Below are 19,279 nucleotides of genomic sequence, written 5' to 3' on the forward strand. Positions count from 1 at the left end.
TTCTGGAGAGAGAAAACATGTCGCCAGCATTTTAACTGTTGCAGGATATGAGAAAGTAAAGCTCAGTAAAGCTTTACTGCCATGGCCTCCTTACAGATGGCACAGTTTCCAGCAGCCAAGCCCAAACCCCAGCTGCAGGGAGGCTGGGTGCTGCCCCAGGACATTTGCTGTCATCACTCTGCTTTCCATGGGCTGGGACCCCCACCTGTGCTGGCCTTCCCCAGCCACCCAGGATCGTGGCCTGTGCTGTCTGGCCCCTTGAACCTGTGAACAGAAGGGAAGCACCGAGTGCAGGGCAGGGAAGAGGGGCTGATGGGCAGAGAGGACAGCCCGGTGGATCCCACCTGACACTCCACCCCTCCTGCCTTAGCTCAGACCTTCCAGGCAGCCCTCTCCTCACCTCTCCCCTACTTTTTCGTTTCTGCAACTCTCAGCCAAGGTTTCCCAGGTCTTTGGTCTCCACACGGTACTGACCTCTCTATGGTAGGGCGGAGGTGACTAGCTGTCCACAGAGCACCTGCTCTCCCTGCCACTGTGCTCAGAGCAACAGAGGCTGCTGCTCCTAGCACCCTCCCCCCTGCAGTTAGGGACAGCCATGTCCTCCCCGGTGGAACATGTGAGACCTGGCCCACTTACACGCCCAGAGAGAACTCCTCCATGACCTCTTCCCTTTGCAGGTTCCTCAAGGCAAACTTGGAAGCCAGGCACTGAAGATGACAAAGGTTCCATGAGCCAAACCCATGAAAGAGGGACAGCCTGCCACCCTGCTGACCCTCCCTGTTCTGGTACATGAGCGAGAAACTTCTGTTGTATGTAAACCTGACTCCATTGTTTGGCTCTCTTGTGACAGCAGTGAGGCTACCCTTCCAGAAGGGCAGAGCTGACTACAGTCCCATCCAGAAAGAAAGAAACTTCCATTCTTCCATTCAGGAGAATGCATTTCTCTCTGAGAGACTGGGGAAAAACAATGGGATTGGTTGGGACCTGGATTAACAAACTATCTGAAAAGATTTTCATGCTCTGTGCAGTGGAGGCAAGAGTGGGGTGGCCGGTGAACACAGAGATGCTCTGCGCTCCAGACACCCGCGAGCCCTTACAACTCCCAAGCACCTGAAAGCTTTAGGATATGGGACGTGGGAGAGGAGAGGATGGAAGGGAAGAGCAAGCAAAAGCTATACATGTGTCCAATCAGATGATGAGCTCTGGGTAAGAAATCTGTGCATGGAAAATGCTTGCATATAAAACAACTTTTATGATTAATAAATAATTAACTTTTATATATCAAAACCATCATTTGGCCTAATTTTCCTTTTAATATAAATTTCATTTCAGAAGATTCCCACCTATTGTGGCTGCATAAGGCGAACAGGTTTTGTTTTGGTCTGGTGTGGATGTATAAATGGTAGGGAAATGGCAGAGGAGCAAAAACTCCAGGAAAACCTGAGGAAATCTTAGAGGGCAGAATCCTACGACCAGGATTTCTCTCACCTCGTGAGGATGATACAATCTATCCTCCAAAGCAGCGTCCAGGGTCCTTTTCTGAGTTTCCCAACCCCAGGCTCCCCGCCACGGGGTGCAGCAGCACTGAGCCAAGAGGCAACCCCACCATTTCCTGTGCATGGAGTAAATCACATTCTTCGGCAACCTCTTTTCCACTCCCTTCTTCGCCTCCCGCCTCTGTGCCCTGGGGAACCTGTGTGATAAAGAAGGATGTGTCAATGGCTCAGATTCCAGAATCAACGCCTGTCATCATGTGCACATTGCAACTTGTGCCGCCCCAGCCCTGCTACCCACCAGATCTCCTCTGCTCAGCACACAATGCCTCTCATCCCTACCGTTCTCCTGGCTGAGCTTTGAGGAATGAAACTGCCTTTCAAAAACGGTCTGACTTAGGTCAGTAGTCTTATTCTCTTCATCAGATATTTATTTTCTGAACAGATAAGTTTCTCAGGACTGCAAAGAAAAACAGAAAAATGTATCTTAACTCTATACAAACAGAATTGAATTACTCAATAATCATCTGAAAATTAAGTTAGCAAACTCCTACTTCATGAAAAGGAAGGACTGAGTCGACATCACCTGGTGGCTGTCCATGTATCAGTCAGCCCCACCCACACCTCTGCTGGCACAACCATTAGGTATGCAGTGAGTCATGTGACCCTTCTCTAGCTGCGGCTGAGGTACCTGGTCCAGAGCATCAACCCCTAGAGTTGTAAGTGGGACAGGGCACTTCCAAGCAGTCTTGCACTGCTCAAACCAGAAACTCAGGCAGGCCTTGGGCATCCATTTTCCAGCACATGCATAAGAAAGCAAAGAAAGCCAGTGTGCAGAGAAAGAAAGGAAGCAGGTTCACAAAGAAGCTCTGGTGAAAGCCACATAGTCCCAAAGAGGAAAGGACATGGCTTCTGGCCCCTTAAGCAGCCTAGCTGTCCTCCTGACTGCTATGGTCTGAATGTCTGTGTCCCCCCATAATTCATATCTTGACACCTAAACCCCAATGTGATGGTACTAGGATGTGGGGTTTGGGGGAGGTGATTAGGTCATGAGGACAGAGCCCTCATGAATAAGATCAGTGCCCCTATCAAAGAGACCCTAGAAAGCTCCCTCACCCCTCCCAACATGTGAACACAGCAAGAAGGTGCCATCTAAGAACCAGAAAGTGGGTCCTCACCAGATACCAAATCTGCCACTACCTTGATCTTGGACTTCTCAGCCTCCACAACTGTGAGAAATAAATTTCTGTTGTTTATAAGCCCCCCAACCTCTGGTATTCTGTTATAGCAGCCAAACAGACTGAAACACTGACATGGCTTCTGTAACAGACCAGTGTTTTCTAACCTACCTAGGCTCCTTCCTCCCTTTTTTTAGCTTGGGGATTCTGCTTTTTGTAATCACACTGTCTCTGACACAGCTACCTTGTCTTTAAGTCCTTTTCCTACTTTCTGAGCAGCCATGCAGAGGCACCTCCAGGTTGTGGCCTCCCGGAGAGTTTCCGGGACCGCACCCATTCCTGCCCTGGGAAGCCCAGACCTGTCGGGGAGAGTTTTCTCCTTCATCCCTCCATTCATTTCTGCATCCGTTCCTCTGTTCCTTCTTTCCTCCCTCCCGCCCTCCTTCCTTCCCTCCCTTCCTCTCACAAGGATTTACTCATCCTCTACTGCATTCCAGCGAAGCGCTGGGAACACCAGTATAATAAGACACAGTCCCTGCCCTCAAGGGACTTAGTGGGGTGAGAAAAAGCAGATGGAGGATGTAGTGGTATACACCATACAATAATTCCCTCTCTTGCCTGGACTGTGATGGCCAGCAACAAAACAGGAACAAAGGCATGAAAAGACATGGCAAGTCAAGCAGTTATAACTGTGCTGACTTGACCCAGATATTTTTGTAGTTTATTTCAATTTCTTTCCCTTAAGAGAAAGGTGTTTTTTGGTTTTTTTTTGTTTTGTTTTGTTTTTTAGATGAAGCCAGGAAGGGTGACAGAGGCCAGAAAGGGTGACAGAGCCCAGAACGCACCTTACATGCTATGTTAAGAGTCTGGACTTTATTGTAAGGGTTATGGGAAGCTACTGAAGGGTTTTCAATTGGAGAAGGTTGATCACTTCGAAGAGGTTCCTGCAGCTGCTAGGTGGAGAATTCACTGGAGGACACCAGATTAAAGGGCAGAATACCATTTAAGGAGCTGAGAAGCTACAAAGGGGGGATGAGGAAATAAAGCAAAATAAACCCTTTGTCTTCCTGGAAGATAGGAAGTTATATAATTATTGATGTCTAAATGAAAATATTTGTTAAAATTTATAAAGAAGCCAAGAAATAAAACATAAAACTTCTAAATAAGGAGAAACAGAAAGTAGCATTGTTCACTCCAGTAAAACTCTAGATGAGAGATAAAAAGGAAATATCAGGGTGCCTGGGTGGCTCAGATGGTTAAGCATCCGAGTCCAGCTCAGATCATGATCTCATAGTTCATGGGTTCAAGCCCCACATTAGGCTCTATGCTGACAGCTCAGAGCTTGGAGCCTGCTTCAGATTCTGTGTCTCTATCTCTCTCTGCCCCTTCTCTGTTCTCTCTCTCAAATAAATAAAAACAATTTTTTTAAAAAAGGAAAATGTCAAGAGAGAATGCATGACAGGACTTCTGTTTTATATAGGATTTAGAAGTTTGCACAGGCCACCACTCCTGCTGCAGCAACTAGAAAACTGGAATTTAAAAAATTTGTAATTTTAAAGTCTTTGGAAATTTTCAGAGAGAAGAAAGCTCTTTCAGAATGAGCTGGCAATCTCTATTTTCTCCACTGGGGGAATTTGCCAACCTCAGGTAGCAGGGTATATACTGATTTCTCCATGGTCTCAGCATTTCTTTGGTGGATTTTTTTCTCCTAGGCCTGGTTGTGATCTTTGCAGGTGGATAGTTAACATTGTTCTCAACTCCCTCCTAGTGGTGGGGAAGATAGCAGTGCATTGGGATAGGGTCCCCAGTAGAGGATAGAGACATTCCAGGCCCTGATTCCAGATAGCTTTCCCCAAAACCTACCTGAAAAAGAACCCAAAAAAAATGCTAGAACCATAAAAATAAAACAACAGAAAATAACTTACTGGTAGGTTTAACAAGAAAATATTAGATACAACTAAAGAGAAATTAGTAAAATATCTAGAATCAAATATAAAGTAACAGAAAATGGAAAATACTCCAAAAAAATGGTAAGAGGCAGTGAGGATGCAGTGAGATAGTGAGGAAATCTAAACTATATTTAACTGGAGTACCAGAAAAAGAAGAGAGAGAATATGGCACAGGTAATAATCAAAGAGAAAATGAGACCTTCCCAGGACTGATTAAAGACATCAATTTACAGGTACAAGATGACCTATGAATTCCAAGTAGGAAAGTTAAAAAGAAATCCGTAAAACTACAGAAAATCAGACAATAAGAAAAATCTAAAAGCCTCCAGAGAAAAAGACAATTTTCTTCAAAGTGTCAGCAGTGAGGCCAGCAGCTCAGTTCTCGAGTGAAAGACAATGGGATAGGAGGAAGGGGAAGATGGCAGTGGAGTAGGATGCTAGGCTCACCTTGTCTCACAAATGCAATTAGACAACTATCAAATCATCCTAAATACCCCAAAAATTGACCTGAAGACTGGCAGAACAAACTCCACAAGTAAAGGCAGAGAAGAGGCCACATCAAAGAAAGTAGGAAATGCAGAGACACAGTCTGGGAGAGAAATAGATCATTGCCAGTGAGAAGGGAGCCACGGTAGTAGAGAAGGATGAGAGCCAGACTAACAAGGGAGCCCACAGGGGTAAAATGAATCCTCATAGTAATTGGCTTAGAAAGCAGGAGTGGCCAAATTTCATGAGTTCTTGCACCCAGTGGGGCTTAAAGCCTGGAGTTCTAAAGGTCAGTGTTCTTGGCTCTGGGAAAGCTCAAAGGACATCAGAAGTGCTCTTGGAGAGAAGGCAGGGCAAACAACTTGCAGATATACAACATGGAAACAGTGATCGTGAGAGCACCTGGGGCACAGAGTGGGGAGATCAGTTGCTCATCTCTGGGTGTGTCCCCGAGAAGCAGCATTCACAGAGAGACCCCTCCAGGAACCAAGGAACTGGCAGGTGCCATTTCCCTCCCCTACCCCTCAGCAAAAGCACAGAGCCACCTGGAATCAGCACAGCACCAATACTCACTACCTAACTTCCTTACACCAACCTCTACCCCACCCAGTGCCCCAGTGGAACTGCCCTTTTTAAAATCACACTTGCCTCGCTTTCTGCCCATGGACGCCGCCGAGTAAGCATCGATAAAGTCTCCCCTCCCACCGCCGTCATGTCTAAGTCAGAGTCTCCCAAAGAGCCTGAACAGCTGCGGAAGCTTTTCATCGGAGGTTTGAGCTTTGAAACAACCGATGAGAGTCTGAGGAGCCATTTTGAGCAATGGGGAACGCTTACGGACTGTGTGGTAATGAGAGATCCAAACACCAAGAGCTCCAGAGGCTTTGGGTTTGTCACCTATGCCACTGTGGAGGAGGTGGATGCGGCCATGAATGCAAGGCCACACAAGGTGGATGGAAGAGTTGTAGAACCAAAGAGGGCTGTCTCGAGAGAAGATTCTCAAAGACCTGGTGCCCACCTAACTGTGAAAAAGATTTTTGTTGGTGGCATTAAAGAAGACACTGAAGAACATCATCTAAGAGATTATTTTGAACAGTATGGGAAAATTGAAGTGATCGAAATCATGACTGACCGAGGCAGTGGCAAAAAGAGAGGCTTTGCTTTTGTAACATTTGATGACCATGACTCTGTAGACAAGATTGTTATTCAAAAATACCATACTGTGAACGGCCACAACTGTGAAGTAAGGAAGGCTCTGTCTAAACAAGAGATGGCTAGTGCTTCCTCCAGCCAAAGAGGTCGAAGTGGTTCTGGAAACTTCGGTGGTGGTCGTGGAGGTGGTTTTGGTGGGAATGACAACTTTGGTCGTGGAGGAAACTTCAGTGGGCGTGGTGGCTTTGGTGGCAGTCGAGGTGGTGGTGGATATGGTGGCAGTGGGGATGGCTATAACGGATTTGGTAATGATGGAAGCAACTTTGGAGGTGGTGGAAGCTATAATGATTTTGGCAATTACAACAATCAGTCTTCAAATTTTGGACCCATGAAAGGAGGAAATTTTGGAGGCAGAAGCTCTGGCCCCTATGGTGGTGGAGGCCAATACTTTGCCAAACCACGAAACCAAGGTGGCTATGGCGGTTCCAGCAGCAGCAGTAGCTATGGCAGTGGCAGAAGGTTTTAATTACTGCCAGGAAACAAAGCTTAGCAGGAGAGGAGAGCCAGAGAAGTGACAGGGAAGCTACAGGTTACAACAGATTTGTGAACTCAGCCAAGCACAGTGGTGGCAGGGCCTAGCTGCTACAAAGAAGACATGTTTTAGACAATACTCATGTGTATGGGCAAAAAACTCGAGGACTGTATTTGTGACTAATTGTATAACAGGTTATTTTAGTTTCTGTTCTGTGGAAAGTGTAAAGCATTCCAACAAAGGGTTTTAATGTAGATTTTTTTTTTTTCCCCCATGCTGTTGATTGCTAAATGTAATAGTCTGATCATGACGCTGAATAAATGTGTCTTTTTTTAAATGTGCTGTGTAAAGTTAGTCTACTCTGAAGCCATCTTGGTAAACTACCCCAACAGTGTGAAGTTAGAATTCCTTCAGGGTGATGCCAGGTTCCATTTGAAATTTTATTTGCAACCTGCTTGGGCACAGAATCCATTGTCTCCACAAACATTGGTGTGGTTGAACTGACAGTTAATGTGTTGTGACCTGGAGTTCACCGTTAAAAGGGTCACCCAAGCAAAGTCCTGGAGTTTATTTGGTTATTAATATGATTGTTGGCACATCCTATGCAATATATCTAAATTGAATCATGGTATCAGATAAAATTATAGATGGGATTAAAGCTTGTGTATCATCCATTATCATGTGTAATCAATAAACGATTTAATATTCTCTTGAAAAAAAAATAAAAATAAAAAATAAAATAAAATCACACTTGCCTCTGTCCCAGTGAAACAGGCCTCCCTTCCCCAGAAGATGGGCCCACATCTCTGCCCACACCACATTTCCTGCCCTGGGAGTTTTGCAGAGCCTCAGTTCCAGGGACAGTGGTGACAGGGCTCACACACGATGGAATGAACAGCAGGCTGGAAGAAGCGGAAGAATGAATTAATGACCTAGAAGACAGAGTACTGGAAAGTAATCAAGCTAAACAAAAGAGAGAAAAAAGAATTTATGCAAAATGAGAACAGACTTAGGGAACTCAGTGACTCAATCAAATGTAATAACACTCATATAATAGGAATCCCACAAGAAGAAGAGAAAGAAAATGGGGCATAAATTTTGAAGAAATAATAGCTGAAAACTTACTTAATCTAGGGAAGGAAACATCTAATCCAAGAAGTGCAGAGAACCGCCCAAGAAAATCAACAAAAGAATATCCAAGACATAATTAAGATGGCAAAATATAGTAATAAAAAGGATTAAAAGCAGTAATATAAAAAAGATAGTTACATACAAAGGAAACCCCAAAGGCTTATCAGTGAATTTTTCAGCAGGAACTTTCCAAACCATAAAGGAATGATAGGATATACTTAAAGTGCTGAATGGGGAAAACCTGTAGCCAAGAATATTCTCTCTAGCAAGACTAGAGGGACAGATCAAGAGTTTCCCAGACAAACAAAAACTAAAGGAGTTCATGACCACTGAACCAGCCCAGCAAGAAATATTAAAGGGAACTCTGAGTGGAAAGACCAAAAGTGACAGAATGAAGGCAGGAAACACAAACCCAGTAAACATGAATATTTTTGTCAAGGAATTCACAAAATAAAAGGATGTAAAATATGACACCATATACCTAAAACATGGGGAGGAGACAAACTCTTCCAAAACTTGATAAGGAAAGAAAATTTACAAATTCATTCTATTACACCAGCATTACCCTGATATCAAAACAAGATAAAGACATCATACACACACACACACACACACACACACACACACACACACAGAACTATAGGCCAATATCTCTGATTAATGTAGATGTGAAATCCTCAACAAAATATTAGCAAACCGAATTCAGCAATTCACTGAAAAAATTATTCGCTGCAATCAAGTGGAATATATTCCTGACATACAGATTGCCAACAGATATGCAAAAGTGTTCATCAACACTTATCATCAGGGAAATGCAAATCAAAATTACAATGAGATACCACCTCAGACCTGTCATAATGGCTAAAATCAACAACACATGAAACAACAGGTAGTGGCAGGGAGGTGGGGAAAGGAAAACCCTCTTACACTGTTGGTGGGAATGCAAACTGGTGTACCACCTTGGAAAACAGGATGGAGGTCCCCAAAAAGTTAAGAAGAGAAACATTCTGTGATCCAGCAATTGCACTACTGTGTATTTACCTAAAGAATACAAAAACACTAATTCAATGGGATATATGCATGCCTGTATTTATAGCAGCATTAATTACAATAGCAAAGATATGGAAGCAGACCAAGTGTCCATTGATAGATAAACAGATAAAGAAGATGTGGTATATACATACATACATACAATGGAATCATTCAACCATAAAAAAGAATGAAATCTTTCCATTTGCAACAACATGGATGGCCCTAGAGAATTTAATGCTAAGTGAAATAAGTCAGTGAAAGACAAATACCTTATGTTTTCATTCATATGTGGAGTTTAAAAAACAAAATAAATGAGCAATTGGGGGAAAAGAGAGACAAACCAAGAAACAGACTTTTTTTTTGAAAAAAAAAAAGCAGGAAACATTTTTTTTTAAGAGACAACAATAGAAAGCACAAGCGGGGAAGAGAGGCAAAGGGAAAGAGAATCTTAAGCAGGCTCCATGCTCAGCGTGGAGTTCAACAAAGGGCTCAATCCCACAACCCTGGGATCATGAAATCAAGAACTGGACAAAATCAAGAAACTGAGCTGAAATCAAAACTGGACGCTCAGATGACTGAACCACCCAGACACCCCCAAACTCTAAACTATAGAGAACTGATACTTACCAGAGGAGAGGTGGGTTAGAGGATGGGTTAAATAGGTAATGAAGATTCAGGAGCCCAGTTGTTGGGATGAGAACTGGGTGATTAAAATACTTATTAAAAAAATAAAATAAAAAGTCTGTGGGAAAAAATCTTTAAAGTAATTAAGACAGGAAGAAGAAAAATAAATAAATCTGCTATTAGTAACACTCACTGGGAAATGTGGTTAGTGTACTGGGACCAGCTCTTAAAAGTGGCTGTTATCCTACAGGTATGAATGGATTTTCTTATCAAGCTCCTGCATGTTGATTAAAACTATCTTATGGGAAGGGGCGCCTGGGTGGCTCAGTCAGTTAAGCATCCAACTTCAGCTCAGGTCATGATATCATGGTTCATGAGTTTGAGCCCTACATCGGGCTCTCTGCTGTCAGCAGAGATCCTGCTTTGGACCTTCTGTCCCCTCTCTCTCTGCCCCTACCCTGCTCATTCTCTCTCTACCTCTCTCTCAAAATAAATAAATAAAAACTTTTTAAAAATTGCCAACCTAATATTCTTAATCCTGTGAAAACATCCTTAAGGGATAAAGGTAAAAATCTGGAAAAGGCCATAGCTATACTGTGCTATTCTAACCACATGATATTCTGTAAAAGGCAAAACAATGGAGACAGTACAAGAATCCGTTCATTAGTTAGTGCACACTTACCTCCGTTTACTATACATTTTACTTCTCACATCTCACAGAGGCTTTATGCCACTCTTTTGGAATAACATCATGTAGAGTAAAAGTGAAATGGGGCAATGTGGCATAAAGCCTGGTCTTCTCTAGGTCTTTACATTCTTTCAAAATATGTCGTTTTCCTACAGGAAGATTAAAAAAAAAATCTAAATTGATACTCTTAATGTCATCTTCAGTCACTTTTCTGGTAGGAAATCACCCAAAAATTAGAAGTCTCTAAAAATAAAGTCCAGTGATCACAAAGTACCTGTCTTATATTGAAAAACAGCTCTCTTCTCTTCATCCATCTCTTGCCGTCTTCTAAACAGGGAATCACAAAATGATAGCACCATAACCTTCAAGAAAAATAACTTTGAGGACCCAAGTGCAGTTTGTATCAAGCTAAATCTGTCCGAAGCATTCAAGTACAGTCTTACACCAAAGACTAAGGACCCATGAATAATGTCACCCCATGTAGCCGGGAAAGGGTAAAGGCTATCTGTCTCACATTAGGACATTTCACTGAGCCATAAGTGGGTGACTAGAAGGAGGGTCCCCCAATAGAAGTGGCACACCCCATCAAGACTTCTACTGCATCAGTGCACCAGTCAATAACATGTGCTGATGCCACCGCGTGCAGCCTCCCACAGTAAATTCCTATCCTCAAGAACCTCTCCGTTTAGAACAGAAAGTCATACACAGTGACAATCTAGTCACGAGGTATCAGCTCAGGATGCTTTTCCTAAAGCTGAGGAGCACAAGGCAGTGCTCCTCAGTGGCCTGAGAGTAAGAGTGCTCCTGGGAGAGCTGACCACCAGTCTGTAAGGGTCTGTGAGAACAGGAGGGCAGGTACACCTCAGTGTGGGTGTCGAGAGGCTGGGGTGCAGAGGTTGTGGACAGAGGTGGTTTTCTCCTCCCCATTCCTGATTATGGGCTTTAGACTAGAAACCATTTTCCCCTTCTTTACTTTCCCCCGTACATCTGGCCCAATGCTGGTCCCCAAAGTATGTATGAGGCAGTTACTGAATAAGCAAGGCAGCAAAATGACTGACCAACACCATACTAGCGAGCCTCCCAGAGCCAAAGGAACCTTCCTATCTTCCTAACAGTCATCTGCCTTGGTTTTCTGGGAGAAGCAAAACCAACCACTTCTCTCCTCAGAGCCACATAGGTATTTTTAAGTGACTTTTCCTACACAGGAGTAAAAAAAAAAAAAAAAAAAAAAAAAAATCTCAAACTTTTAACTCCTTTATTGGCAAGTTTAAAACGTGAACACTCATTACAGGCCCAACTACTGTTCTCTGGTCAGCACTTCCTGCATCTCCTCCTTCCACCTTCCACAGAGAAGAGCACTGCCTCTCGGGCCATTGCTCCCTGCACTACTTCTGTGACACTTGTCACACCCCACTGCACTTGCTGCCCAGGTCTTCCTTTCCCTCCAGGGCTTCCAGTTTGCTACTGGTGAATGGAGGAATGAATGCATAGAAACATTATCTCACACACATGTAAATTTCCCCATGGGTGAAATTACTTTGGGTTCCTAATCTAAAACTCAGAGGAAATGCTTTTATGGATGTTTTCATGAATACAGGATAACCAGAAGACTTCTAAAATGGCTGGTTTTCCCCAACCCCAGAGCTTCAAGAGTGAATGAATGAATGAAAGAAACTTACTTACCTTTACATAATTTGGGTCCTTTTTTGTCATATAAAAAAGTATTGTATACTTCAGGATAACAATTTCCAAATACAATTTCCTTTAGAAAAAAAAAAATTACACCTAAGAGCAAACCACCATATACAAGTGTGTTTTGCAAGATTCAAAAAAGCCAAATGCTTTATTCTATTTTTACAGAAAATCAGAGTCAAAGGGTTAGAAGAAACCTACCTCAGAGGTAGTTTAGACCGCAGTGACAGCCCACCACCTTCTGGCAGAAGCAAGCATCAAGCTTTAGTCTGAACTCATCAACTAGCCTTAGTCTGAGGACTTTTTGCTCGGCCAGCCAGGAATTCTTTTGCTCATTCTAACCACCAGTTTGTCCTTAGACGGGGTTGACATCTGCCTTGGCACTGCCACGGGGAGACACTAGTATTCTACCTCGAAAGAACACAGTATTTATCTACCCATCACCCACCTGGCACTCTTTTAAATGTTTAAACTTTTTCATCCCCACTCCTGTCATTTCTTCCTCAGACTAAATAACCCATGTTTCTTCCCACTTCTCCTCCCATGAGGTGTTGTCAAGCCTCCAACCTCTCCTAAAGCTTCTGCAATTGGTGAAGTTTGCCTCCACAGTGTGAATCAGGAGTGACAAGATAGCAACAGGGTGGACTTTGATGCTTCCCACTCCAAGCACCGCCTCCCTGAATACGAACCTAAGAGCCCAGATGTTTTCTCAGAAGTCAACTCCCATAGTCAACTCCCATTGAATTTACTGTCATTTAAAACCACTCCAAGGGCGCCTGGGTGTCTCAGTTGGTTGAGCCTCTGACTTCAGCTCAGGTCATGATCTCACAGTTTGTGAGCTCAAGCCCCACGTTGGGCTCCATGCTGACAGCTAGGGCCTGGAGCCTGCTTCAGATTCTGTGTCTCCCTCTCTCTCTCTCTCTCTCTGCCCCTTTCCCTGCTCGCATTCTGTCTCGCTTGCTCTTTCTCAAAATAAACATTAAAAAAAACTTTTGAAACCACTCTGACTTCAACACATGCCTTTTCTAAGGTGTGGCTTCTGCATCCTGTACTTGTACAATCACATTTCTGGGCACAACTGTAAGCCTGTGCACTTTGGTTTCAAAGGGTCCTGGATTTGACACTGAGCCCTGCCTCTTAGAGTGCTTAGGAAGAAGTATTTAATGTTCATATCCAGAAATTTTGCTCAGCAAATCAATACTCTAACATTCCAGGCAAACTACTCTAGATCTCCAGTAAATACCTGGAAATTTAGGCAGACCTAAATTCCAAAAGAGGTCCTGACCTCAAAATTAAAACAGAAAAATCTTCTAAAGAAGCAGCAAAGTGTTATTCTTTTATAAAACCAAATTGAAGAATAGTATGTAGAAAGCTGTGGTCCCTACACCTAATGGTTGGCTGACTCAATAGCATAGAAACCCTTTCTCCCTTACCCTCTTCCTACTCAAGAGATCGGAAAGCTCTCTTTCCTGGCCCTGCCTCTAGCTAGGACTTGCAATGTGACCCAGTTATGGCCAAGGGGACCTAAGGGGAAATCTGCTAGGAGCTTCTAGAGACTCTTTTTGCTTCCAGATCAAAGGATCAGATATAAGAAAAGGGAACCCTGGCACCATTCCTTACCGCTTCTTCCTGCCTTGAGCATAGACCCAGCACCTGAAGCTGTAAGTAACCAAATGTGCTTACAAATATAAGAGTGATGAGGAAAAACCAAAAATATTAAGGATAGCAGAAAAGAACTATAGGAAAAAACCTGGGTGATTAATGACATTGCTACACTGACAGAACCTACCATGAGACACCTATCCATCAATTTCTCATTAAGTAAACATAAATGTCCTTATGATTTAAGGTACTGCTATTATCTTTACATTTGCTTAAAAGCATTCCTGATAAATCTAGTTCCAGATGAATACTTGTATTCCCTCCTTCTGAAACTCCAGGTTTAAAAATGTACAATTCCATGAATTCATCTTAAATACAAAAATAATGTCAGGACCCCTTGCATCATAACCAGTGAAAATGTTGGCCCAGCTCTTTAAAGTATACTTTATTAAGAAAAAAGAAAAGAGGGGCGCCTGGGTGGCTTAGTCGGTTAAGCATCTGACTTTCGCTTAGGTCATGATCTCGTGGTTCGTGGGTTCGAGCCCCGCATCGGGCTCTGTGCTGACTGCCAGCTTGGAGCCTGGAGCCTGTTTCAGAGTCCGTGATTCCCTCTCTCTCTGACCCTCCCCTGCTCACGCTCTCTCTCTCTCCTAGAAATAAATAAAAACATTAAAAAAAAAAGAAAAAAGAAAAGAATTCTCAGTACCCTTTTATTTGTGTGCTTTAAAATACATTCAAGATTCTTCTTGTTTCATTTTCTCCAACCCTCCATATGAAATTACATTTTCTGCAATTCTCTGCTGGAGAGGCTCTGCAACATTTTCAATCCATTTTTTATGTAACATCTCTTTTCTTCTTTCCTTAAAAATATCCAGATGCTGAAAATACATATCCAGTCTCTAACGAAATGATACAAACAAGGAAAACAAATTGTTAAGGTTTCTATTTATTGTCATTTGAATAAGGGGGAGAAACACTTGTTCCCAATTTTAAACTCTCAACACATTTGGGTTGCAAGGTCCTAGCGTAAGATAATTGAAGAACACAATAAAGTTCAGGAGGAGAACATGAGAGCATGGAGCAGGAAGAACCCATGAAAGGTTCTAAAGCAGAAGTGTGCCTGTAGGTTAAATGACATTCAAACCATTTCTAACTCATGAAACTCCTTTTTTTTAAAAAGGATTTCAAAGCATTCCTGTCACCCACTGCACACCTCTAGCCTTTATCATCAGTAAAGTCTGTGACAAAACTGGTGGAGTAGAAAGGATGCTAGACTTGCTCCTCTGTCTGAATCTATAGGAAGGTAATCCCACCTACCTCTTTTTTTTTCTTTTTTATGTTTATTTTATTTTTGAGAGAGAGAGAGAGAGACAGAGACAGAGCACAAGCAGGAGGAGGGGCAGGGAGAGGCAGACACAGGATCCGAAGCAGGCTCCAAGCTCTGCACTGTCAGCACAGTGCACTACAGCACAACTTGTAGTTGTGGTAAGGCTTGAATTTACCAATGGTGAGATTATGACCTGAGGCGAAGTTAGCGCTCAACTGACTGAGCCACCCAGGCACCCCCCTCTTTTTTTTTTTTTCAAGTTTATTTTTTTATTTGGAGAGAGACAGAGACAGTGGAAGTGGGGAAGGGGCAGAGAGAGAAGAGATAGAGAATACCAAGCACCCTGCATGCTGTTAGCATGGAGCCCAACATGGGGCTCAAACCCATGAGATCATGACCTGAGCCAAAACCCAGAGTCAGACGCTTAACCAACAGAGCCCTCCAGGAGCCCCCCACCTACCTCTTTTTGATGCTTAAATGAAAATATACATGAACTTCCTTTATAAATTACAATACAAACATTAAAGTACCACTGTAACACCAAATTTCAATCTCATTAAAATGCAAACTCTTATTAATATCATAGTGACTCTCAGTAGTAATTGGTCATTACCCTCAAATACGATTTCTGGTGGTTTTATGTATCCCCATTTCAATGGGGGCGAGAACATATAAGAAAGAGGTAAATTTTAGTCAGAAAGAATTTCTATTCAGTACCAGAACAAAGAAGGGGAGCTGTTAGAACAATCTCTCAGATCCTTTAAGGGCAGATCTAGGAATCCAGACTACTTAGTGATCCTGAAAGGAGGTGGTGCAATCTCAGATATGTTGTATAAACAAATCAGAGATTCATTCTCCCAGCAAAATGAATCTCTGTGACACAGTGATATCCTCTTAGCCATGTTGCACTGCACCACTCTTGCTTACCTAGAAAATGCTTAGAATCCAGTCTGTAGCCAACTCTTACCTTGGCAATGTCATTTTCTCTAAATAACACTGCATGTACAGCCTCATCAATGTCTTCTCTAGCTAACACCTAAAATTACAGAATTAAATATTAGGATGTAAATCTTAAAGAAACAACCAGAATGACAAAATTCATTGTATTTTACCAATAGTTTTACTGTAAATCTACTGCCTATACTTCAAAGAATATTTTGTAACTTTTTATTAAGGAAAATTTTTTAAATTTAAATTTTAGTTAACATACAGTGTGACATTGGTTTCATTAGAATTCAGTGATTCACCTCTTACATACAACACCCAGTGCTCAGCACAAATGTGCCCCTTAGTACCCATTACCCATCTGGCCCATCTCCCACCCACCTCCCTCCATCAACATATAGTTTGTTCTCTACCATCAAGAGTCTCTCGGGGAGCCTGGGCGGCTCAGTCGGTTAAGTGTCCAACTTTGGCTCAGGTCATGATCTCGCGGTTCATGGATTCCAGCCCTGCGTCCGGCTGTGTGCTGACAGCTAGCTCTAAGCCTGGAGCCTGTTTCAGATTCTGTGTCTCCCTCTCTCTCTGACCCTCCCCTGCTCACACTGTCTCTCTCTCTCCCTCTCTCAGAAATAAACATTTAAAAAAAAAAGTCTCTTGTGGTTTGTTTCCCTCTTCTCTCCCTTTCCCTCACATATGTTCATCTGTTTTGTTTCTTAAATTCCATATAAGAGTGAGATCATATGGCATTTGTCTCTGATTTATTTTGCTTAGCATAAAATGCTCTAGCTCCATCCATATGATTGCAAATAGCAGGATTTTATTCTTTTTGATGGATGAGTAATATTACAATGTGTATACATACCACATCTTCTTTATCTGTTCATCAGTCAATAGACATTTGGACTCTCTCCGTATTTTGGCTATTGTTGATGAATGCTGCTATAAACACTGGGTGCATGTATCCTTCAAATCTGTATTTTTGTATCTTTTCAGTAAATACCTAATAGTATAATTGCTGGATCATGGGTGATGTTCTATTTTTAGTTTCCTGAGCAACCTCCGTATTGTTCTCCAGAGTGGCTGAACCAGTTTGCATTCCCACCAACAGTTTCAGAGGGTTCCCCTTTGTCTGCTTCATTGCCAACAGCTGTTGTTTCCTGTGTTATTAAGGGAAATTTTCAAACATGATTCTCTGTGAACCCAGGTTCAGGAATTATCACCTTAGGGCTTTTCATCTGGATCGCTATGAACTGATCTTCCAGCTTTATGCTTATAGGACTGAGGAGGAACAAATGAAAGGCAATAAAAATCCAGTATCTGGAAGAGAAATGCTATTACCAAGAATGAGTGTAAAATGATACAGGTTGGGGCGCTGGGTGGCTAAGTCAGTTAAGTGTCCGACTTCAGCTCAGGTCACGATCTTGAAGTTCGTGGGTTCAAGCCCCGCATCTGTGCTGTCAGCACAGAGCCTGGAGCCCGCTTCAGATTCTGTGTCTCCCCCTCTTTCCACTCCCATGCTCATGCTCAGTCTCTGTCTCTCAATAATAAATGTTTAAAAAAAATTTTTAATGATACAGGTTCTTAAAACTATGTTTTTCAATCTCTGGCTCTTCTTTCAGCTCTGCCACAGTGAATGCATCAAAACAAACTAGACCCCAAACTCGGATAACAAATCTGTGAATAATAGAAGTCTCAAAAAAGAAGAGTTGTATTTATACCCATATATATAACAGCATCACATGAAATCTAAAATAATATTCAGACATCTCTTCAGGTCTTCAAAATAAAACTGTCTTGTTAATGTAAGCAGAATCTTGCTTTGAATCCTTCTTAGACTCATTTTGAGACAGCAATTGAAATATCATGTAAAACAATTAAATGTTTTCCCCTGATACTATACACCTAGAATAAATCAATCTATTTATTTGGAGAAGTATAAACATCTACTTTGACAAACATCTTGGAAAATCACATTGTGGGGGGAAGAGGGGTACAAAGGATCTGAAGCAGGCTCTAGCCTGATAGCAGTGAGCCTGATGTGGGGCTCAAACTCACAAACCGTGAGATCATGACCAGCACCTGAAGTCAACCGACTGAGCCACCCAGATGCCCCAAATCACGTTTTTTAAAAACCTATCCTATTAACATTATCAGCAAATATTATAATATTGATCATATGTCTGATTTTCAAACTACTTTTTGTTTAAGGAAATACTTTTTGTCGTCAGTAAAACTCCTTCATGATTTTGCCAGAAATTATAAGATGTTAATGATTTTTGGCAGCATTTTTGAAACGCACAGCTTTTTGTGAGTTAGCGCGCACGCACACACACGTTAAAGATCTCAACCACTTTTACTGCTACCACTGCAAAAAGGAGCAAAATGAAGGACTACTCCAAGAACTTTTCTTTACAGTGAGGCAAATTATAGGCTCATGTAAAATAATGACACTTTCTTTGTGAGGAAATCATCGCTTTTACCAGAATCAACTTGCAAGTGTAGACCTGGCCTCTCCACCAGCCGAGCTCAGGGACTGGGGACTGCAACCGTACCCGCCCACCATCCCCCCTGGTCAGTGCCCTGAACCTCCAGCGGGTGACAGCAGGCGCACTCGAACCACTCTTGGTCAAATCTGGTCCTGGATCGTTCCCATTCAGTGAATTCCTTCCAGTGCCTCGCTTCTACAAGGCACTGTTCGAGTTCTGGGGAATCCAACCTAAGAAAAAATAGTTCTCAAGGGATTTATGTCCCATCGCCAAAATAACGGCCCCAAATGCCACGTTACTTTACCTCCATTAAAGCAACGGATCAGGCTCTGGCCATTCTTTTAATTTTTCTGGCCTGAAATGTTCACCATAGGTGGACGCTTTCTTGGAAGCCATAGATAATAGGATCCCTGAGGGGAAACAGTAAATTGAAGAGATTGAGTAAGGCACAAAGCAGATTGAATCCTGGCTCTGGCTAGTGGTAGAGTCCCGAAGTAAAACAAACAAAAACGAAATCCTCAGCAACCCCAAGACTCAATATCAAAAGAGGTGGTTACGCCTCCCCTACGTATGCCGTGGGGTTGCCCACCCAGCCTGGGGCTCCATGGTGGTGAGCTCACTGACCGAAACGCGGGACAGCGACTCCAGACCCCCCCACCCCCTCCCCTGGCAGCTAACCACTACCAGATGGAGTATTGCAAGGGGGAAAAGGGAACGTCCTTTTAAAAACAAACTTTTAAGCACTGGGTTGAAACCGGAAGCTCCACTTCACTCAATGCCCTCACCCTTTTCTTGTGACCGCAGGAGACGCCAAGGATGGGGGGAGGTCAGGGAGGAGGAGGACCCCCACCCCCACCCCTGAGAGGCCACGCCCACACACGTGGGGCCTTCAACTGCCCAACCAACACCACCCTATGTTTTGATTGGTTTCAAATGAACTGACCTCTTGTAAACTGATACTACAGAGA

At 42.9% G+C, this 19,279-nt stretch overlaps 1 protein-coding gene across 1 annotated transcript; it reads right to left on the reverse strand.

Moving 5' to 3' along the window:
- Positions 1-104: 104 nt before the first annotated feature.
- On the reverse strand, positions 105-18,707 carry FAM228A (family with sequence similarity 228 member A). The gene is given in 11 exon segments (XM_039238334.1): positions 105-264; positions 637-707; positions 1,489-1,693; positions 1,795-1,922; positions 1,925-1,953; positions 3,571-3,640; positions 10,286-10,411; positions 10,537-10,624; positions 15,851-15,919; positions 18,616-18,635; positions 18,638-18,707. Coding segments are annotated over 9 exon segments (786 nt in total). The 3' UTR covers positions 105-264; positions 637-707; positions 1,489-1,507.
- Positions 18,708-19,279: the final 572 nt, after the last annotated feature.

The sequence above is a fragment of the Hyaena hyaena genome, unplaced genomic scaffold (assembly GCF_003009895.1).
Source record: "Hyaena hyaena isolate Hyena2069 unplaced genomic scaffold, ASM300989v1 scaffold_138, whole genome shotgun sequence".
NCBI lineage: Eukaryota > Metazoa > Chordata > Mammalia > Carnivora > Hyaenidae > Hyaena > Hyaena hyaena.